Source organism: Peromyscus maniculatus, chromosome 7 (genome assembly GCF_049852395.1).
Source record: "Peromyscus maniculatus bairdii isolate BWxNUB_F1_BW_parent chromosome 7, HU_Pman_BW_mat_3.1, whole genome shotgun sequence".
NCBI lineage: Eukaryota > Metazoa > Chordata > Mammalia > Rodentia > Cricetidae > Peromyscus > Peromyscus maniculatus.
The window spans coordinates 96,595,751-96,619,136 of record NC_134858.1 but is presented as its reverse complement, the minus strand read 5'-3'; the positions used below and the strand labels follow the sequence as shown (position 1 = coordinate 96,619,136).

Here is a 23,386-nt window from a genome sequence, read left to right as displayed (position 1 = left end):
GCTCAACCTAAATATAATTTAAAACAATAAAAAACCAAAGCTTAAAATAATAAAAAATAGGGTTGTAAGGCTACATCCCAGGCCACACCAGCCCATTTCTACTTCACCATTCTGTGTTTTTAAGTATTGTAGGTTTCCTTATAATGTGTTCCTTTCTTTCTCTTCTTCTCCTTCAGTCCTCTTCCTCTCCTTTCTGCAAATGTAATGTAGTACATGTGTGTGCAGATACATCTGTATATGTGTGGGCACACATGTGGAAGCCAGAGGTTGAGGTCAGGTGTAATCTGCTATCTCTCTCCATCGAGTTTGAGATTTGAGATTTGGCCTCTCACTGAAACTGGAGCTCACCAACGGCTAGACTGACTGTCCAACAAGGGCCTAGGGCTGGCCCCCAGCCCTGACTCTAGTGGTAGGCTTACAGAACTGTGAAATCACGTCTGGTTCTTCCACTGGCAGTGGGGTCCTAACTCAGGTTCTTGTCCATCAAACTATCTACTTACTGAGCCATCTCTCTACCCAGCTCTCTTTACTTTCTCTTCCTCCCTTTTTTCTCTCTGTCTTTCTCTCCTTTCTATTTCTTTTTTAAAATTCTGTGATAACATGGCATATGCATACCTTTAACAAAAGATGTTTTTAGTTTTATTTTTATGTGAGTCTTTGGCCTCTATGTTCATCTCTGCACCATGTACATGCCTAGTGCCTGTGGAGGCAGGAGTGGCTGTTTAGTCCCATGGATCTGAGGTTCCAGGCCACTGTGAACTACCATGGGGGTGCTAAGACCCAGTCCTGGGTCCTCTGGTAAAGAACTACGTGATTCTAACCCCTGAGTCATTTCCTCAGCCCATGTTTGTTTTTCCTCCTGTTTTGGTTTTCTTTTAGTTTATCGTAAATTTAGCAGACAAAATTTACGATGACTTCTATCAAGATATGAAAGGACGCGTGAAATTTACAAGTAATGATATCAGGTCCGGTGATGCATCTATAAATATAACCAATGTTCAGCTCTCTGATGCTGGCACCTATCAGTGTGGAGTGTTCTATGGCCATGGCGCTGTCAAGAGGACCATTCAGCTGATAGTTGTTGGTAAGTTACTGTTGTTGGTAGAGAGCAATGGCTTGCTAACCAGGTGAGAAGTCACAGTACTAAAATCAAGCATTTACGTAAGGCACACTTACCTTTTACAGTAATAATTGTATTTATTCACTTTTGATATTGGAGAAGTGAAACCTGGACCTTGCTTGCTAGGAAATAGCTCTGCTACTGAACCATAGCCCTAGCTCTAGAATTATAAGTAAACTTTTGAAGTAATTCTATTATTCTCTCATAGCTTAAAACATAAAATTAATGGGGTTTTAGATGAGAAAAATAAGAACAACTAGCTTCTGTAAAATTCTTTATGATTTTCAAAATAAACGAAGTTTAGTTGTGTGAGAAAGAATATGGTGGTATTTTATTTGTACTGAAATGTGATTTTAATTTTATGTTAATAAATAAAGTTGCCCTGGGGTCAGAGCTATTAGAGCCATAGCAAGAACGTGGCGGTGGTGGCGCACGCCTTTAATCCCAGCACTTGGTAGGCTGTGTGTTCAGGGATACAGCCAGCATTGGAGACATACGCCTTTAAGACCTGGAGGGCTGTACTTACAGGCAGTGACAAGGCAGTCATGTGTTTGGGTTTACAACCAATGAGAAGGCAGAATAGAAAGACTATATCAAGACAAACACACAGGAAGTAGCTCACTTTCAGAGAGGTAGGAGCACCGCAGGAGGAAGGGTAAGATTTTAGCTCTGAGCTCTGACCTCTTGGCTTTCTCTTTTACATTGGTTCTGTGTTTCTTATTTAATAAGACGGTTGGTTACATCTACAAAAGAACCCTGAGCCTGGACTCAGGAGAGCTGCACTGTTGTCATTGGTGCTGTTGTTATGGACCTAGTCTTCTGAGTTTGCCCTGAGGATTCAGTAAGTTTCTGCATTTCCTCGGGCCTCAGTCTACTCTATGTGCATTGAAACATGGAGGACAAAAGCTTTACTCATCAGCGCACCTGTCAGAGTCACCCCTCAGAGCTGCGTGTGAGCGCTCTGAGCTTTGCTTTCACGGCACAAAGACAAGTGAGCTTTCTGGGGTGCAGAGCTGTGTGTTTAGGATGCTGGGGATAGAGCAGAGGAGAAAACCTGATGGACTGGCTTCTCCAGTCCACAACAGGCAGTGATGTCACATCCCTGGTCTCACTGTTTTCACCCTTAAAATGAGACAGGCTGGGACATGGTGAAGTTCTCTCACTGATGGTCACGAGGACAATGGGAACTCCTTATGGTTTCCAGGCTGCCAAGTTTCCTTTCTTTCTGTGGATCATGTGGTAATGTACCCAACCCCAATCCCCTTGAGTTCAGACATCGGAAAGGTGATAGTTCGCAGTACACTTGAGTGCCTTGTAGCGGGCCTTACACAGGTTGATGGGGTCTAGTGCTCTGTGATGGCAGCTCCCTGTCCTGCAACCTAAGGTCTCATGGTTTAGAAGATTCCTGGAGACATGTTTTGTAGGAATTTCTGGTTGTCTGGTACAGCCTTAGAAGTGAACAGCCTACATACACGCCGACTGTTCCTTGTACCTTCAGTTTTATAGGCTCATCAAGGGGAGCGGTGAAGAAGGGTCACACGTGGGAGTCAGTCCTCCAAACACTGCTGGCTTTCAGAGCAGGACTATCAGCACAGAGACCAGGAAAGAGAGGGCACACTGAGCACATGCACAGGCAGCGTGAGGGCTTGTCTATTGGCAGCAGCATTGAGTGCACACCCTGGTCAAAGGCACTCTGGCCCGAGTGCTGCCATTATAAATGAGTCCTACAGTGTGAAATAAGTGACCTAGCCTGAGTGGCTGTAGTTCTCCGTCATGACCTCACTGCTCCAAACACTTCTTGGCATTCTTCGGTACACTTAATTGAATTTCTCTATCAGTTACTATTTCATGTATATATTTTTATCACATTTATTTATGTGTGTATGTGTATGTTCATCTACCATGACACATGCTGGAGGTCATAAGGTAACTTATAGGAATTGGTTTCTCTTTCCACCATGTGTGTCCTGGGGATCAAACTCAGGGTGCCCCGCTTATCAACGAGTGTTTTATCCACTGGGCCAGTCCTGTTCGTGTGTTCTAACAAGGACAGCCTATATTCTTTATAGTATGGCAAGATTTCCATGTTTTGTGTGTTTCCCCTGCATGTATGTGTGTATGTCTGCACCACAGACATGACTAGTGTCCTCAGAGGTCAGAAGAGGGTGTCAGATCCTCACAACCAGAGTTATGGTTTTAAGCCACCATATGGGCCCTACGACTCAAACAGGGGTCATCTCTGGGACAACAAAAGCTCTTGAGCGTCTCTAGAGTTCCAAGGATAGCATATACTTTTAACTGTACTATTGATTTTTTAAGGGTCCCCTGGCTGACCTTGAACTTGGGTTCCTTCTGTGTCACCTCCCAAGTCTTGAGATTACATATTTGTATCTGTGAATGGTTTGCATTGTTGAGGTTTTAAAAGTATTTCTAATTTTTATTAGCATGTATAAATTATACCTATTGTGCTCAGTTGCTTTTCCTAAGCAAATGCCTTCCTTTTCAGGCTAATCATATGCCCCAGAGATCACAACACCTGAACTTTTAATTAAGTTTTGCCAATTATTTGGTCCTGTGACTCTTCGGTGAAATGTGCCTTGTGCTCCTGCCCTCCTTCAACCTCAGAAGAATCCTTCCTGAGAATAAACTAGTGTCTCATCGTTTTGTTGGATTTGTCTTTCTTCTGTTTGCTCCTGTATTCTAGGGTTAAAGAAATCAGGACAATTGTCTTGGTGGTAGAGACGTAAGTTTTCTGGATATCAGTTGATAAAAACAAACATGATTGGAATTCTGAGTTTTGGAACTAGAATTTAAGTCCTTCAAATAGTATTACTTTAACACCACTTCCATGCTGTCTGGAGGTGAGGGGCACTGCAGAGCCAAAGCAAACTCCGACATTGCTCACTGTCTTGTTCTGTACTTTATTAGGACAGTGGCTCTCCAGTGTTGGGCTCCTGTAATTCAGCATTGGAAACACCTTCCCCAGGGTACGGAAAGTTTCACAATAATGTATATATTTTGCTTTATTGGAGTATGTATGTGTATTGCGTGTGGTGCATATATGCGTGCCCAAAGTTGAGGTTGGTAGTCTTCAATCACTCTCCACCTTACCTTATTCAGTTGGGGTCTCTCAACGGAACACGGAGTTCAGATTGGATGGTCTTTCACAAGACTTGGGTTCAGTTCATAGCCCCAAGTGCCTGGGGAGCTAGCACCAGGGTATTCAGTGCCATTTTCTTGCCTCAAAGGGGGCCTGTCCAAATGTGCAGATGCACGTGCACACATATGCTTTTTCATTTGCATATTTCTAAAGTCCTTAGAGTACTTTGAGGAATAATTAGGAAAAGGAACAGAGCCAGCAAGAGGAGAGGGTCGTGGGGCATGAATGAAATCAAGGTCTATTTTACACATGTGTGAGAATGTCCTGACTCTTTCCCTTCAGCTGCCATGATGAATTACTAAAAGCTCGGTGGCTCAAGTTACAGGAATTTCTTCTCAGTTGTAGAGATATAATGTCTAAAATCAGGGACCACAAGGCTCCTGCTTCAGGCTCCAGGGGCAACTCAGTTCTTAATTGCTTTTGCTTGTAGAACCATTTTCCATCCCTTTGCCTAAGGGATGGCAAGGTGTATCTTGGAGACAGCAACATGATGATCTTGCTTCTTAATCCAATCTGCTAGTCTGCATCTCTTTATTGGGTAATTGAGATGGTAAGTTATTGTTCAAAGAGATGTATTAATTCCTATCATCTTGTCACATTTTCTTAAATCTCTTTTGATTGTTCCTAAATTGTTTATATATTCCTGTGTTCTCTTGGTTGTTTTCATCCTTTTCTTTAGATCAAAGCATCCCAGTATCCTCTTCAGACATGGCTTAGTGGTCATACATTCCTTTAATCTGATTTTCTCAGATTTTTCTTCCTCCTTATATTACAACTGATAGTTTTGCTGGGTCCAGTAGTTTGGGGTGGCATCTGTGGTCATTTAGAAATCTCAGATAGTACGTCTAAGCCCTTCTGGCTTTTATCATCTTCACTGAAAAGTCAGTTGTTATTCTCATGGGTTTGCTTTTATAGGTAACTTGTTTCTTTCTTGAAGCTTTCAATATTTTTTTATTTGTTCTGTGTATTCAGTATTTATTATATACCCTAATTGGTGTTATTGTGCCTCTTGAACCCTGATAGCCATTTCTCTTTTCTTATATTTGGGAGGTTTTCTTCTGATTTTGTTGAAAATGTTTTTCTGCCATTGGGTTTCTTCTTCTCCATCTACAATTCCTAGGTTTTGCCATTTTACAGTGTCCCAGAGTTCCTGCACATTCCGTTCATGGGTGTGGTTTTATTTCTATAGATTTAACATATTCTTTGGTTTGGTTATCCAATACCCCTACCTCGTCTTTAAGCCTTGATCTTTCTCTGCCACTTACGCCATTTGATTTACTAATTTTTTTTTTTCCCGACAGGGTTTCTCTGTGTAGTTTTGGTGCCTGTCCTGGATCTTGCTCTGTAGACCAGGCTGGCCTTGAATTCACAGAGATCCACCTGACCCTGCCTGTGCTGGGATTAAAAGGCATGTGCCACCACCACCCAGTAATTTACTGAATTTTTAATTGAGTTTCATTTTGGCTTTTCTTCAGAAATTCTTTTTATTTACTTCAATATTCATATGTTGAATTGTCTCCTTTATTTCATTCAACTATTTTGGTATTCATTCATTGATATCCTTTTTTTAGTTCCCTCAATGTATTTATAAAAGCTATTTTGAAATCTTTTTTTGTGTGTCATTAAGTTGCCTTTCTCAAGAAATCTAACTATGAGAATATACATTTTTGGAGATGTCTTATCTGGTCATTCATGTTGTTTGCATTTTGTGGTAGGACCTGTATCTGGAGTTTTGGTTTGGGGTTGTGTTTCTTGATATGGATATCATCTGTTCTACCCTTGTTGCGTGGGCATGTGTTGGTTTGCTCTTACCTAACTTGTCAGGTTAAAGGCCAGCTGAATGGTGCTTGGAGTTTCGTCTTGGGGCCACTCAGTGTTTGTGTCCAAATGGAGTGCAAGTGGAGTCCATCCTCTCCTGCTCCTAGGTTTCCAAATGCCTGGTCTACCTCTCCAACTTCCCCGACTCCAACACCTTGGTTTGCAAGTAGACCCCATATACAGCTTTTCTGGTGCCTTCAAATGGTCACTGTCACTGTTTGTGACTCTACTCATGCCCCACCAGTTCCTCACTCACTTTAGTATGGCGACATTTTATTAAGACTGTTCTCATTCATTTCCTCACCAATATCCACCGGGTTGCCAGATCCACCGGTATCTTGTGTTTTGTAAAATAAACATCTACACACCCACACAGGACGGAAGTCCAGACACCAAAGGAAGATTCTGTCAAGTCTAGCTTGGCAAACAACTGGGCTTCCTGTTTCTCACAGAAGCATGGGTGACTCCCAGGCAGCTGGACCACTGGCCAGCCCCGCCCAGTCCGTTTTTACCTCTCATATTGAAACAGAGGGAGTGCTGATTGCAATCTCATGGGAGGGTTTTGTGACTCTTCCCCTCCCTCCGAGAGGAAGCAGCAGCAAGGCCCACTGTATTAACATACACCTAGCTATCGGCTGTAGTTGTTTATATTTGGCACAAATAAACCAAAGAATCAAGGTCCTTCATAAACAATCTGCTTCAAGGTGGTAATAATCACGTCAAACCTAAAAGAAAGCTACAGCCATGCACATCAGTTCTTGAACTTTCCATTGCTTGGTAGTGATATGAGACCGTCAGCTTCCTGTTTTATACCTTCTTGCCTCGACTCCTATATTTTAGGGTTTTTCCATCAGTCTTGGATCTGTTTTACTTCCCCCACTTTGTAATCAATCCTGACACTATTGACAAAATGCCTGAGAGGAACAAGTTAAGAGGCAAACAGATTTGTTTTCGGTCACAATTTCAGTCCAAGATTGGCTAGCTGTTACTGGGTTCATAGTGAGGCCTTAACCACCAAGCCATCACTCATGGTTTCATTCTTAAGTAACAGATTGCCAAGAGAGGAGAGAGTGAGGGTACTTTTTCAGAATGCATTGAGTATATATTAAAATCATTTGTGTGTGTCTGTGCACATGGGGCCAGTGCTGGGATCAAACACAGGGCCTCACTCATGCTAGGCAAGCCCTCTACCACTAAGCTACATCCCTAAACCCAATCATAAAATTATTATTTTCAGATTTGTTTTTACCTCTCATATTGAAACAGAGGGAGTGCATGTTACAGAAAAGTAAATGGCACATAGGTATATTAGTATTCATAGACTGCCTTTGTAACCAGCATTCAGATGAAGATAAGAAAATTACCATCAGCCTTGAGGTTCCTTTTTTGCCACTTCCGGTTATTAATTCCCTCCTAATTCACGCATTATGTGGACTTCTAAGGCTACACACATGCCTCTGCCTCCCAAGTACTGGGATTAAAGACATAAACCACCACACCCATATAAATGGAAATCTTTTCATTTTTAAGTGATTTATTTTTATTTTATGTGTATAAGTGTTTTGTCTGAATGTATATATGTGCACCAGATGAATGACTGATATCCATGGAGGCCAAAGCAGAGTGTTAGATCACCAGGGACTAGAATTACAGACAGTAGTGAGCAGTTATATGGGTACTGGGAATTGAACCCAGGTCCTCTAGAAGAGCAGCAGCATGCATTCCTAACTGCTAAACCATCTCTCTAGCACCTAAATTAAGTTGTTATATGACATTATTGGCTTTTTTTCATGTTTTCGACAGAAAATGCTTCTTGTTTTCTCTGGTTACACAATCTGTATCATTATGAACCAATTGCTTCAAATACAGGCCAACCTACCTTGCATGTGAAAGACGTGTGAAAGCAGACCCATGGTGGACACAGCCAGCAGCACCAATTTATTTTATAGTGTTTACTATAATCAAGGTTACTGTGGTGAGAGGTTAGTGGTTTTGGTCCATATTTTATTTCCCATTTGAATTAGAAACACATTAGTTAAAAAATAAATTTTTATGATTCCACATTTTTCTGACCATTGGAATATTACAGTTTCAAGTAACAAAAGATACAAGTAAAAACATTGCAGACAATCTACCAGTATGTACAGAGTGAACTCATTTAATTACCACAGCCATTAGCAAGTCCTGATGTCTCTCCTCTTCAGCTCAGAACTCATTAACGAGCAGTCACTGAAGGCTCTCTGGGATCTCCCTGTTATCCACAATGAGGGTGTGGATGATCCCTTCTCTCCTCTTCCCGCTGCTGACGGCCTTTATGTAGCAGTCATGGCTCCCAACACTGAAGTGTGTTTCAGTCCCATCATCTACAAACTCGCCCTAGGACAGCAAGGGAGGAAGCATCAGTGTTCCAGAAATCTCTTTGCCGGGGCACTAACACCATCTAAAATGGACTGGTCTTAATGCCAAGCTCTTCGAATAAGAGCCCAATTATGTACACAGCCCTGTGATTTGCTGTGATTTCCAAAATCCTGAGTGATCTTAACTTTCAGAAGAAAGTTCTGTGTCCACAGTGTAGACAATGTTTACAAAACTAAAAATGGTGAGCACGGCAATAAACATTTCTCAGTTACTTATGCTATCCCAGCTTATGGGCATCATTTCACTGTCTTTACAATAGCTGCCACAAGTATTGTTACTATTCTCATTTTATAGATACAGAAACTGAAGAGCAACATACTTAATAATTTGCTAAAGGCCTGTCCAGTAAGACGGAAGGGTTCCCACCAGAAACCCAACTTCCTCCAGGTGTAAGATAACCAGGTAACCAACAGCACTGACCACTGAGCCCCATAGCCTTGACTAGTCTGAATGATATACAGGGTTTCAATGTTAACTATAGGAAGACCTAGCATGAAACAATGCAAAAGACTAGTGACTTTTTTTTTTTTAGACAGGGTCTCTCTACATAGCCCTGGCTCTCTGAAACTCACTATGTATATCAGGCTGTCCCAGAACTCACAGAGAGTCACCTGTCTCTGCTGTCTCTTGAGTGATGGGATTAAAGGCGTGCGCCACCATGCACATCTTTATGACAATTCTGATATACTGATTTAAGTTAAACATTAAAATTAACCCACCTTACATTTCCTTTTTATGTTGCTACTGGAAAAGGTGACGTTACCCACAAGTCTCACACTTACGGTTCATATATATTTCTACTGCATGGTGTTACTCTAGAGTGGAAAGGCAGGAGTTCAGAGGACAGAAATGGAGTGTGCCAGAAGCTTTCACGAGCAGACTTAAACCCTGTCCACATGGGCTGGAACTGAAATCCAGTGCTAGAGGCCCTGCTTAGCCACAGGTCCTTACAGCACAGCCCATCTGAGCATCACAGAGGCCGAGAGTGAGTGAGCCTGGAATCCACGCTCGCTCTCTAAGCAACAGTAAGCACTGGAGCATCCAAGGGAGCGCTTTCTGAGCTCTGAGCAGCTCCAGCAGGTGGGCTTTAGAGGCTGTGCACCGTCAACCAGCCCAGGAATGCCCTGGGGCGCTTTGTTTGGAGCCTTGGAAGAAGCTTTGAGGGCCAGACAAAGGTTGCTACCACTATGTCTCTGAGTTGCTTCTTGGCAATTTCATGGCCTGATGTGATGATCCTGGGGTGAAAACATGTGCGGCACAGGAGCAGGGCATCTGTGCACGTGCACAGACCAGGGCAGGCTGATAGGGAGGCGGCCTGGACAGCTCTGCCGCTGTAGCTATAAGCAGGCAATGGGGTTACAGAGGGCTGTCTTCACACTGGCTTCCTGCCAGTTACTAGGAACAAGCACATCATAGATGAATATTGATTTTAGCCTCTTTAAAGTCACATGCACTTGTACTGAAAACCATTATTCTGTACAAATGACATACATTGATGATTTCTAGAAACCTACCTTATTGTCAGTTTTTGCAGTACTGAAGATGGACTCTAAGGCCTCACACGGGCTAGCCACGTGAGTGACCTACTACTGAGCTACAACCCTAGCCCTGGTTTATTAAGATTCATTTTCATTAAAAAAATTTCTTTTGAGAAGCAGGATGTGGTGGCACACACCTTTGATTCCAACACTTGGGAGGCAGAGGCAGGCAGAATTCTGAGGTTGAGGCCAGTCTGGTCTATAAAGTGAGTTCTAGGATAGCCTGGGCAACACAGCGAAACCTTGTCTCAAAAAAGCAAAACAAATTTTATTTGTATATATTTTTAAATTTTATGTGTCTGCATGTTTTACCTGCACGTATGTCTGTGCATTAGATGTGTGCCTGGTGCCAGTGGAGGTCAGAAGAGGGCATTAGATCTCCTGAAACTGGAGTTATAGATGTTTGTAAGCAACCATATAAATGCTGGGAATTGAACCCAGGTCCTCTGCAAGAGCAACAAGTGCTTTTAACCATTGAGTCATTTCTCCAGTTGTGTGTGTGTGTGTGTGTGACCATTCCTAACGTTTACATGGTACTGGGGATCCTAACTCAGGTCCCTGTGCATGCAGTTTAACTGACCAGAGCCATGTCCACAGCTCCCATCCCCCCACTCACACCCGGTTCTAGAATGAGGAACTGTTACTCACACACACTAGGAATAAACAAATGGCAACTTACTGCTGTCTCCAGTTTTTGCCCATTGCACCAAACATCCATAGTATCTTTTTCTGTAAGAGCAACAGACATTTCAAAAGTTATAATTCTACAGTTAAGGTTAACTTCTCTGTGAAAGTTGGAGACACTATATTTCTAAACTGTACTCAACATTCTAAAAGTCAGTACTTTCAACATCTTTGAAACTCTCAAAGTTTGAAGAAACTTTGTTCATAGCTGAAACTAGGTTTTTTTTTAAATCTTTTTTGTTTGTTTGTTTTTGTTTTTTTGAGAGAGAGAATGTTTCTCTGTGTAGCTCTGTCTGTCCTGAAATTTGCTTGAAAGACCAGGCTTGCCTCAAACTCAGAGTGCTGAGGTTAAAGGTATGTTCCACCATGCCTAGCTTTGAAATCTTTTAAGAGAAAGTCGTGGTCCCATCAGAATGTGATAAAAAATCTTGTTAAACAAAGCAAATGCTGAAGGACAATCTTGGTAAAGGAGGTTACACACAAATAAACGAAGGAAGGAGAAGGACCTTAGTCATAGGAAACCAGCTTAGTAAATTTAAACCAACATCGGAAATGTGATTTACATCAGGGACTAGGTGATTTCTGCCTCCTATGCTGGCAGAGCTAAGTGGATGATGACATAAAGACCATGTGCCTTGGGGTTTGTAGAAAGCAGACAGTAGGAACTTAGTTTTTAGTTTCTTCCTGGATAGAACAATAATCTATTTTATAGTGGCTTTACTTTGGAAAAAAACTACTAGATTATAAAGAAAAAGAGATCAAACATGTGGTCTCTACAGTATAGAGGACAGGGCACACAATGCTGCTCCAGCAGCATGTGGTTTCTACAGTATGGAGGACAGGGCACACAATGCTGCTCCAGCAGCATGTGGTCTCTACAATATTGAGGACAGGGCACAATGCTGCTGCAGCAACCTCACGTAGCAGTTTGCTACCATAATTCACTGCCAGGCGGGAGTCCCCAATACTTCCTATCAACATTAGTGTCCTAAGAGTTGGCTGGAAGAAGACTATCATCACCAAAGAGTCAGATGAGCAAGTAGAGAGAGCGCCTGTGTTTGTGACCTGCATGGGCACCAGGATCCAAGGACAAGTCTGCCCATGGGTCATGTCTGAGGGCCCAGACAAGGGTGCAACTCTGGCAGACTAGCTGCTATAAGGGCACAAGCCCACGGGGGTTATATTCTCCCCACTTCCTGAGCCAGGTGGGCACTCATTTAAACTACAGGAAGCCTTTGAGGTAGGCTAAATGTGGCAAGGGGAAGGCAATGGCGGCCTCAGGATATGTACAGGGCTCACCCCAAAGGCAGTCTGAATGTGATTCACACATGGTCAGAGGCAGGGAAACACAGCTTATCACAATACGTGGCTGAACACCCAGTGCTGAGATCTACGACAGTTGTAGTGAGAACTGGCCATTAGTCTATTTACTGAACATGCATACATATTCAGGTTATCTAAATTATCTAGAAGCGTTTGTCATGAGGAACATAGCTAATCCAGAAACCATAAAAGGAAAATAGAAAAACATTTGAAAGTCCATGGACATATATAAGCAAGGTCATACAACAATGAGCCAACGCTGCATTGTGAGGCCATCTCAACAGTCAGAACAAAAACAAGGGTCCATATAGTCAAATGCTCTCTAACCCAGTGATTCTTGACCTTCCTAATGCTCTGACCCTTTAGCATGGTTCCTCATGTTGTGCTGACCCCTGACCATGAAATGATTTTGTTGCTACTTCACAACTAATTTTGCTAATGTTATGAATTGTAATGTAAATATCTGATATTCGACCTCCAAAGGAGGCACAACCCATAGGTTGAGAACCACTGCTCTAACCCTTTCATAACTAAAATTTCCATTAATAAGTGATGGCTGCAGTGAGTCATGACATCCCTGACCACATCATGGTGATATTCAGAAAGATGGATGAAACAAATTATTTAAAGCTCCAGTAAGAAAAAATGAGAGTCACACAGACACAAAACCCATTTAAAACAGTGAAGAATAGACTGTGGGAGTGAGACCTTCATAACTTCTGAGGAAAAATGATTTTGCTGTACTCAACAAAAATAGCAACTCAGCCAAGAAATGTTTAACTCCTTGACCAGAGGAATAATCCCTTAAAGATGTCTTTCAAGGAACAAGTTGAAACTGGGAACTGCCTGTAGTAACTGGCTGACCTAGTATCTATGAAAGCAAAGCCCAGGTGGCCACATTGGAGAAGGCTGGGAGCTCCTGCTCTCCACCAGAATGGAAACAGACCAAGAATGTCTTCTTCAAGAATGAAAGGGATGGGGGGGGGGGGGTTGGAAATATGGCTCAGCATTAAGAGCATTGGCTGCTCTTCTAGAGGTCCTGAGTTCAATTCCCAGAAACCATATGGTGGTTCACAACCATCTATAATGAGATCTGGTGCCCTCTTCTGGCCTGCAGGGATATGTGAAGGCAGAACACTGTGTACATAATAAATAAATAAATCTTTTTTTTTTTTAAACGAAAGAATAAAAGGGAGGGGCTGGAGAGTTGGCTCAATGGTTCTGAGCACTGACCTGGGTTTGGTTCCTGGCACCTATGTGGTGGCTCACAACTGTCTGTAACTCCAGGTCCAGGGGATCCATCGCCCTCTTCTGACTCCTGCAAGTACTGCAAGCATGTGGTCCACAGACTTACATAGAAGCCAAACACCACACACAAAAATTAAAAATCTCAATTGTTTTTTTAAGACAGGGTTTCTCTGTGTAGTTCTGGCTGTCCTAGAACTCACTCTGAAGACCAGGCTGGCCTAAAATTCAGAGATTCACCTGCCTCTGCACCTCCAGCCCCCAGCTCAAAAATTTTTTGAAAAAAAACTCAAGCAATACAGATGTGAGAAAAATGATGACATAAGAATATGAAAGGATATATAAACAACACACACACACACACACACACACACACACACACACACACACACACACACACACACGACCTGGAGATTGTACAGACAGGCAGTGATGAGGAAGTGAGGTGGCTGGGCTAAGAGCCAATGACAAGTCAGAACAGCAAGGCAATAAAGGTGCAGGTTAGACAGGAAGAAGCTGGTTCTCTCAGAGGAAGCTATGGCAGTGTAGTGAACTAAGGTTAGCTGGTGGCTATCAATATTTCTCTGATCGCTATGGCTTTCACCCCTATATTTGGCTCTGTGTTTCTTATTTAATAAGACTGTTTAGAAATTTGTCTACAATTGGCACCCACATGGCAAGAATTCTTTAAAAAATTGTTGGTGGACATACAGGCCAGGGGTTACAGGCCCCAGCTTGGCTGGAGCTTACAGGCCCCCAGGCCCAGATGGAGCTACAAGTGATCTGGCTACACACAGCTGCACCTACTTGTGGCCAGATCCCCAACTCATGTGGCCGGAGCTACAAGGGGCTGGAGCTGCAAGCGGTTAGACTGCTTTTGGGTTTACAGACTCCTGGATCACACCTGAAAGGGCTCAGGTCAGAACATGTGGGTGGACTTTAGCTTTCAGCTTTATTTTCTTCTCCTGGTAGGTAAGTGCTCGCTCTCTTGCGCTCGCTCTCTCTCTCTCTCTCTCTCTCTCTCTCTCTCTCTCTCTCTCTCTCTCACACACACACACACACACACACACACACACACACACAAAATCTCTTTCTCTCTATCTCTCTTTCTGCAACCACACTAGGTAGCTGCTTTGAAATGCCCTTGGACTTCTACTGTCTACGCAGACTTGGTAAGTCAAATAAGATATCAGATATTTTAAAGGGAGAAACTAGTTAAAAGAGAAAACTTCCCCACATTAAAACATGGGAAATATCTTTCCAATGGAAGGAAACTGGTCTTAATTTGATAACACATTAGTCAGTCTGAAAATGGAACAATTACATGAGAGGATAATTAATGTTGGTGGGATGTATGTAACATCAATTATACATATTTGTTTAATTATCCTTATTTTACTATTTTAAAAAGTTGGTCAATTTAAGTGCCAAGATAAAAGCTTTAGGAAAACCTGTTAAAATGAATAATAGAGAAATTCAGACTTAGACAGAAGAATTTAAAGGTGAAATTATTTCAAAATTGAATTATACAGTTACAGAGAGACAGCCTATTTTCAAACAACCAAACTTAATTTATCAGGTAGCTATACAGGAACTACCTGCTCAAGGGCGTGTACAAGCTAATTGGACTCCAGATGAAATGTTAAATTTAAGGATATTTAGGGAAGCTATAGTATCCTATGGCATGCATTCTCCATTTGTAAAGCAAATGTTAAACTTGTGGTCAACTTATAATAGAATTATTCCTTAGGACTGGAAAAAATTAGTAACTGCTGTCCTGCAACCCTGAGCACAATTACAGTAGCACACTTGGTTTAAAGATGAGGTTAAGACAATAGAAAATCAATACAGAGCTAGGGGTGTGGAAATTTCCCAGGATCAGCTTTTTGGAAAAGACCAATATGCTGAAATACAATGTTTATATGATAACCAAACCTTAATTCTATGCTGCATGACAGCCATGAATGCATGGGACAGAATTGAGGAAGCAGGAAAGAAAATTGAATCATTCACAAAAGTTATACAGGGCCCAAAAGAATCCTTCACGGATTTCTTACAAAGGCTGTCTTCAGCAGTAAACAGAATGATACCAGATTCAGAAGCTAGACACATAATAACTGAATCTTTGGTTTTTGAGAATGCAAATGCAGTACCCTTGAAGGATTGAATCAGGGAAAAAATTAATGTTGAGTCTCATGAACATGATGATATGTGGGTAGGAGAAGCATCAAAAGTTTTGAGGAGCCGGGCGGTGGTGGCGCACGCCTTTAATCCCAGCACTCGGGAGGCAGAGCCAGGCGGATCTCTGTGAGTTCGAGGCCAGCCTGGGCTACCAAGTGAGCTCCAGGAAAGGCGCAAAGCTACGCAGAGAAACCCTGTCTCGAAAAACCAAAAAAAAAAAAAAAAAAAAAAAAAAGTAAAAAGTTTTGAGGAAAAATGTCAGATGTTTTGGGTATGAAAAACAAGGTCATTTGAAAAGGGTGTGTAAACAGGGCATTCCTAGAAAGAATGTTTATTCAAGTAACAATGGCAACAGACTACCCCTCCCTTCTGGATTATGCAGAAGGAGTGGTAAGGGAAAACACAGAACCAACAGGAATGTAGATCAACAAGGGACAGATAAGGTAATCCTTTGCCTCTGTCCTCAGGAAACTCCCAGAGGGGTCTCATGCAGGCCGCCACAACAAATTCAGTTCAGACCTTTCCTGCCATCATAGAAGAAACCCCTACTCAGAGCAATTAAGTAACCAAATGCCTATTGGAATAAACCAGGCTGCCTGGGGTGATAGATCAGCTATAGAAGAGAGAACAGTAAATTCAGGAGAAACCATAAAGCAATTTTTTTGGAAACTTCTATAAATGAACATAGACCAAAATTAAAAATATAAATAAATGACTTTTTCTTCGACGGTTTAGTAGACACAGGTGTGGATGTGACAATAATTGCACCAGAATTTTGGCATCCAAATTGGCCTCTTCAGGAGGTAAATGTTCAGCTGTTAGGAATTGAAACATTATCTCAAGTGAAACAGAATGCAAGATGGCTCGAATGTATAGGTCCAGAAGGACAGAGAGGAAAATTAAAGCCATATGTGGCTAAAATAGCTAAGAACTTATGGGGCCATGATTTATTACAACAATGGAATACTCAGATTAACATTACTCCAACCTCAGAAACAAATCATAGACTAACACATGTTTCTGAGAGAAATATTAGGAAATATTATTCTAAAGAGTGGTCACCAGCCATCCAGATTGTACAAGAACAGGGCACAACAACTGCTGATCTTTCAAAGACACCAACAGCTCTACCTTTAAAATGGTTAACAGACAAGCCTGTATGAGTTCAGCAATGGCCTTTAACAACAGAGAAACTGCAGGCTTTAGAAGAGCTGATACAAAAGCAGTTAAAGCTCAGCATATTGACAAATCAACCAGCCCTTGGAATTCTCCTCTATTTGTTATTAAAAATAAATCTGGTAAATGGAGAATGGTAACAGACCTTAGAGCAATTAACAAAGTAATTCAGCCAATGAGCTCTCTACAATCTGTAATTCCTTTGCGCACTGTTACCTAAAGGATGGCCTCTTATAGTTATTGATTTAAAAGACTGTTTCTTTTCAATACTCTTATAAGAAAAAGACAGGGAAAGATTTGCCTTCATGGTGTCTACTTGTAATAACAACTGATTAAGAGATATCAATGGACAGTTCTGCCACAGGGAATGTTGAACAGCCCAACCCTGTGCCAATATTTTGTACAACAGCCATTGGAAATAATATGTAAAAAATTTCCTAAATCTATAATTTATCATTATATGGATGATAGTTTAAGAGTTGACTCAAATGCAGATACTTTAGAAAGAATGTTTGAAGAAGAAAATTTTGCCTTGTTGGGGATTACAAATTGCTCCTGAAAAGATACAAAGAAAAGATTCTACTGATTATTTTGGATATAAAATAGGTCTACAAAATATTAGACCCCAAAAGGTGCAAATTAGGAGAGACTGATTAAGGACTCTTAATGACGTTCAAAGATTATTCAGAGACATTTCCCATCTACGAAGTATTGCTGGGGTAAAAAATGATGAACTGAGAAATTTGTTAAAAACCTTAGAAGGCAACAAGGACTTAAACAGTCCAAGAGAATTATCACCTCAAGCTGAGAAAGAATTGGCCTTGTTAGAAAAGAAAGTACAAGAAGGACATGTAGGTCATGTAGATCCAAAGCTCGATTGTATTTTGGTTATTTTACCCTCTAGGCATTCTCCTACAGGAATATTAATGCAGAGGGAAGATATATTGGAATGGATACTTCTACCAAATAAACAGAGTAAAAAAATAAAAACTTATGTGGAAAAGATCTCTGACTTGATTTTAAAAGGAAAATTGAGACTTCATCAATTAGCAGAAATAGACCCAGCAGAAATTGTCATACCTTTAACTGAGGAGGACATTGAAAAATTACGGGCAGAAAGTGAACCTTGGCAAAGAGCTTGCAGTAATTTTTTGGGAGAGATTAACAGCAAATATCCCAAAAGCGATAGAATTAAACTTATAAAGAGAGCTGATTGGATTTTGCCTCACATGGTATGGGAAAAACCCATATCTGGAGCTTCTACATTTTATACAGATGCACACAAAAAAGGAAAGACAGGTTACAAATCAGAAAATTTAAGTAAAATGGTTGAAAGAGCTTATAATTTGGTTCAAAAATCAGAATTGTATGCTATTCTGTTGGTATTAATGGATTTTTCAGAACCTCTCAACATTGTTACTGACTCTAAGTATGCTGAAAGTATTACATATTACATATTGTAATTACATAATGAGTATTACATATTGTATTACATAAAGTATTACATATTGATACTGCAGAATTTATCCCTGATGAGTCAGAATTAACTTCACTATTTATTCAGTTACAAGATATAACCAGGAATAGGAAGCATCCTTTATATATAACTCACATCTGATCCCATATGGGTCTGCCAGACCCTCGAGCACAAGAAAATGATGAGACTGATAAATTATTGACAGGAAATGTGCTGGAGGCCTGATAATTTCATAAAAAAGAATCATGTCAACAGTAAAGGTTTAAAAAAGGATTTTTCCATAACCTGGCAACAAGCCAAGGAAATTGCAAGGAAATGTTCTACTTGTTCTTTTTATAATCAGACTCCATTACCAGAAGGATGTAACCCAAAGGGTACTCAGAGGAATGAAATCTGGCAGATGGATGTGTTTCACTTTACAGAATTTGGAAAAGTAAAGAGAGGATATAGGTATGATACAGATAAAAAGATAGATTATTGAATCTACTTCTAAAAGACAATTACTAGTTTTAAATACCTTATATTGGATTGGTTTTTTTATATATTGTATACAAATTATATATATCGAGATTGATATTGTTAGAAAATGCTGTATGTAAATTTCTAATCTTGTTCAAGATATTGTACTTATATAGTTCATTTAACAATGTAACACAATTTGCTAATCCTTGAATGTTATTATTACCAACTATTAGGATATAAAGAAATGAAAGTTAGTAGTTAGATATTACAATCGAACTTGTAGTCATATTAGGTATGTTTTCAAGGTTAAGCAGAGATATATTTTAGATGGACAGGTCATCTTCAAACCCTTCAGAGATCTACAGAATATGGCATTTAAAATGTTTTAGAAACTTAGAATTTTTTCTCTTTCTTTCTTTCTTTCTTTCTTTCTTTCTTTCTTTCTTTCTTTCTTTCTTTCTTTCTTTCTTTCTTTCTTTCTCTCTCTCTCTCTCTCTCTCTCTCTCTCTCTCTCTCTCTCTCTCTCTTCTTTTTTCATGTCAGCTCCTGGCAGCACCAATCTCCTTCAGAGAAGGTATGGGCATTGAAGAAAACTGCATATGGAGTTAACTTTCACTGTGGCAAAAGTTAGCCACTGGACAACAAAGTGCCCTCAAATCGACTGCTGACAGTATGCTATCCAAAATGAGCAGACAGGACACAAAACAAAGGACTACCAGTCCTTGCCAAGACAAGTGTGGTTGTGGCTTTAGCAACAGGTGTGCTCTGAGGCCAGAACAATATGGCACCATCAATGAAGTGGCTTTGCAATTCAGAAAAAGTAGAGCTCCCCTTCTTTGAAGGCAGCTGAGGAGGCAATAGACAATGGCTTCTGGTGTGCAGTGGAACAGTAGCTGAAACAGTTATTTTTGAAAGAGTAACTAGGCTGATGGAGTCTAACCTCTCAATGGTAGACTGGCGTTTAATAAAAGAGATGAAACCACCTACAAGCCAAGAAGAATAGACAGCCAAATTCCAAAAACACCAACAATTTCCAGAATTTAAAATCCTGAATCATGACAGGATATTAGTGGAATCCAGGTTTATCTAGTACATGGACTACTCACACCAAATATAAAGTTGAGCTGTAGGCCTTGTGTACCTCCTACTTCACAAATGAGTCTGTCAAGATATGCTAAGCCTATAGGCTGAAGATGATGCCCCAACAGTGCAGAGAAACCTCAGGTGACTGTCCAGGCAGCTGGCAGTTTTTGTCAACTCACATTTTTTTTGGAAGCCGCTTGTTTGTACTTCCTGCTTTACTAGGTAATATTATTTCCTTCTTGGGTCTCGGAGGGGGTTGAAGATTAGATAGTTATAGTTATAGTTTTCCTTGTTAAGAATTTCAGAAAAAAAAACTCACTAAGAGGTGTAAAGTGTATAAATTTCAAAAACATTATAAGATAGTTCTCTGTTAGTAATACAAGTTAGGATAGAAAGTGAATCAAATACATTTTGGACTTACCAAAATAGAATAGATAATGGAATATTTTCTCTGAGTTTGTCAAATGCAAATTTGCACTAGACATTGTTGATGTATTTATTGCTTGTATATATTGTATATAGTTATTGTACTTATTGCATATAGTTTTTCTTATATTAGTTATAACTTTTTTATTATTTTTTATTTTTATTAGAAAAAAATTTGGGAAATATGGTGATGTTTTATTTGTGCTGAAATGTGGTAATATTTTATTTGTATGTTAATGAATAAAGTTTGCCTGGAGATCAGATGACACAGATAGCCATCCATAAACCAAAGTCAGGCGGTGGTAGCACATGTCTTTAATCTGATCACATGGCAGGCAGAGTCTTTTAACGTTCAAGGACACAGCCAAGGTGGTGACACACACCTTTAATCCCAGTACCAACCATAGAGACCTGGAGGTCTGTACAGACAGGCAGTAACAAGGAAGTGAGGTGGCTGGGCTAAGAGCCAATGAGAAGTCAGAACAGCAAGGCAATAAAGGTGCAGGTTAGACGGGAAGAATCTGGTTCTCTTGCGGGAAGCAACGGCAGGCAACATGGTGAGTAATGTTTGCTGGTGGCTATCAATATTTCTCTGATCGCTATGGCTTTCACCCTTGTAGTTGGCTCTGTGTTTCTTATTTAAAAAGACTGTTTAGAAATTCATCTACACACACACACACACACACATACACTTTCCCCACAAGAAAAGAGAATGCCAGGCCCAGTGGTGGTGGTAGTGCACATCTTTAATCCCAGCACTCAGGAGGCAGAGGCAGGCAGATCTCTATGAGCTCAAGGCCAGCCTGGTCTACAGAGTGAGTTTCAGGTCAGTCAGGGCTACACAAAGAAACCCTGTCTTGAAAAACCAAAATAAATAGATAGATAGATAGATAGATAGATAGACAGACAGACAGACAGATAGAAAAGCCAAGCCAAGCCAAGCCAAGCCAAGCCAGAAGGTCCTGGACAGGCATTATGTAGACACTAAGAGACCATGGATGTCAACCCAGATTATTATACCCAGCAAAATGCTAAATCAACATAGACAGAGTAAACAAAATGTTCCATGATAAAACCAGATTTAAACAATATCTTTCCATAAATCCAGCCCTACAAAAAGCACTAGAAGGAAAAATACAACTTAAGAAAGTTAGATACACCCATGAAAACACAGGCAAGAGATAGTTCTACACCAACAAATACCAAAGAAGGGAAACATACAACACTACCACCAAAAAATAACAGGAATTAACAATCACTGGTCATTAATATCCATTAATATCAATGGTCTCAATTCTCCTATAAAAAGACACAAGCTAACAGAATGGATATGAAAACAGAATCCATCCTTCTGCTGCATACAAGAAACACACCTCAACTTCAAAGACAGACACTACTTCAAAATAAAAGGCTGGGAAAAGACTTCCAATCAAATGGATTTAAGAAGCAAGCTGGTGTAGCTATCCTAATATCTAATAAAATAGACTTCAAACTAAAATCAATCGAAAGAGATCGAGAAGAACATTACATATTTATCACAGGGAAAATCCAACAAGATGAAGTCTCAATTCTGAATATTGATGCCCCAAATACAAGGGCACCTACATTTGTAAAAGAAACATTACTAAAGCTGAAATTGCACATCAAACCCCATACACTAGTAGTGGGAGACTTCAACACCCCCCTCTCACCAATGGACAGTTCTGCCAGACAGAAACTTGACAGAGAAATAAGGAAACTAACAGACATTATGATTCAAATGGACTTAATAGATATATACAGAATATTCCACCCTAACACAAAACAATATACCTTCTTCTCAGCATCATATGGAACCTTCTCCAAAATTGACCACATGCTTGGTCACAAAGCAAATATCAACAGATACAAAAAAACTGAAATAACCTCCTGTATCTTATCGGATCACCATGGCTTAAAGTTAGATTTCAACAACAACAAAAATTACAGAAAGCCTACAATCTCATGGAAAGTGAATAATGCCCAATTGAATCACCAATGGGTCAAGGAAGAAATAAAGAAAGAAATTAAAGATTTCCTAGAATTCAATGAAAACGAATGTACAACATACCCAAACTTATGGGACACTATGAAAACAGGGCTAAGAGGAAAATTCATAGTACTAAATGCCCACGTAGAGAAGTTGGAGAAATCTCATACCAGTGACTTAAGAGCACACCTGAAAGCTCTAGAACAAGAAGAAGCAAAGTCATCAAGGAGGACTAGATGCCAGGAAATAATCAAATTGAGAGCTGAAATGAATAAAATAGAAACAAAGAGAACAATACAAAGAATCAATGAAACAAAGAGTTGGTTCTTTGAGAAAATCAACAAGATAGACAAGCCCTTATCCAGACCAACCAAAAGACAGAGAGAGAGCATCTAAATTAGCAAAATCAGAAATGAAAAGGAAGACTTAACAACAGACAATGAGGAAATTCAGAGTATCATCAGGTCATACTTCAAAGACCTGTACTCCACAAAATTGGAAAATCTAAAAGAAATGGACAATTTTCTGGATAGGTACCACATACCTAAGCTAAATCAAGACCTGATGAACTATTTAAATAGACCAATAATCCCTAAGGAAATAGAAACAGTCATTAAAAGTCTCCCAACCAAAAAAAAGCCCAGGACCAGATGGTTTCAACACAGAATTCTACCAAATCTTCAAAGAAGAGTTAACACCAATACTCTTTAAATTGTTCCACACAATAGAAAAAAGAAGGAACCTTACCAAACTCCTTCTATGAGGCTACAGTTACTCTGATTCCCAAGCCAAACAAAGATGCAACAAAGAAAGAGAATTATAGACCAATCTCCCTCATGAACATTGTTGCAAAAATACTCAATAAAAGCCGGGTGGTGGTGGCACACGCCTTTAATCCCAGCACTCGGGAGGCAGAGCCAGGCGGATCTCTGTGAGTTCGAGGCCAGCCTGGGCTACCAAGTGAGCTCCAGGAAAGGCGCAAAGCTACACAGAGAAACCCTGTCTCGAAAAACCAAAAAAAAAAAAAAAAAAAAAAAAAAAAAAAAAAAAAATACTCAATAAAATATTGGCAAACAGACTCCAAGAACACATCAAACCAATTATCCACCATGATCAAGTAGGCTTCATCCCAGAGATACAAGGTTGGTTCAACATATAAAAGTCTGTCAATGTAATACACCATATAAACAAACTGAAAGAAAAAAAAACACATGATCATTTTATTAGATGCTGAAAAGGCCTTTGACAAAATCCAACAACCCTTCAT

General features: G+C 40.3%; 2 protein-coding genes across 3 annotated transcripts in view; one reads left to right on the top strand and one right to left on the bottom strand.

The window, feature by feature from the left end:
- LOC102907200 (coxsackievirus and adenovirus receptor homolog) overlaps positions 1-3,780 on the top strand; it is a 46,322-nt gene extending 42,542 nt beyond the window's left edge. The window contains exons 7-8 of the mRNA XM_006975147.4: positions 880-1,084; positions 3,627-3,780. Coding sequence (XP_006975209.2) covers positions 880-1,084; positions 3,627-3,631 — 210 coding nt within the window. The 3' untranslated portion in view covers positions 3,632-3,780. The remainder of the gene's footprint in view (positions 1-879; positions 1,085-3,626) is intronic.
- Positions 3,781-8,015: 4,235 nt separating this feature from the next.
- Positions 8,016-23,386, bottom strand: part of LOC102907517 (fas apoptotic inhibitory molecule 1) — a 29,793-nt gene continuing 14,422 nt past the window's right edge. For both annotated transcript variants that reach the window (XM_006975148.4, XM_006975149.4), the window contains 2 exons: positions 10,734-10,783; positions 8,016-8,474 (listed from right to left, as the gene is read on the bottom strand). In XM_006975148.4, coding sequence (XP_006975210.1) covers positions 8,325-8,474; positions 10,734-10,783 — 200 coding nt within the window. In that variant the 3' untranslated portion in view covers positions 8,016-8,324. The remainder of the gene's footprint in view (positions 8,475-10,733; positions 10,784-23,386) is intronic.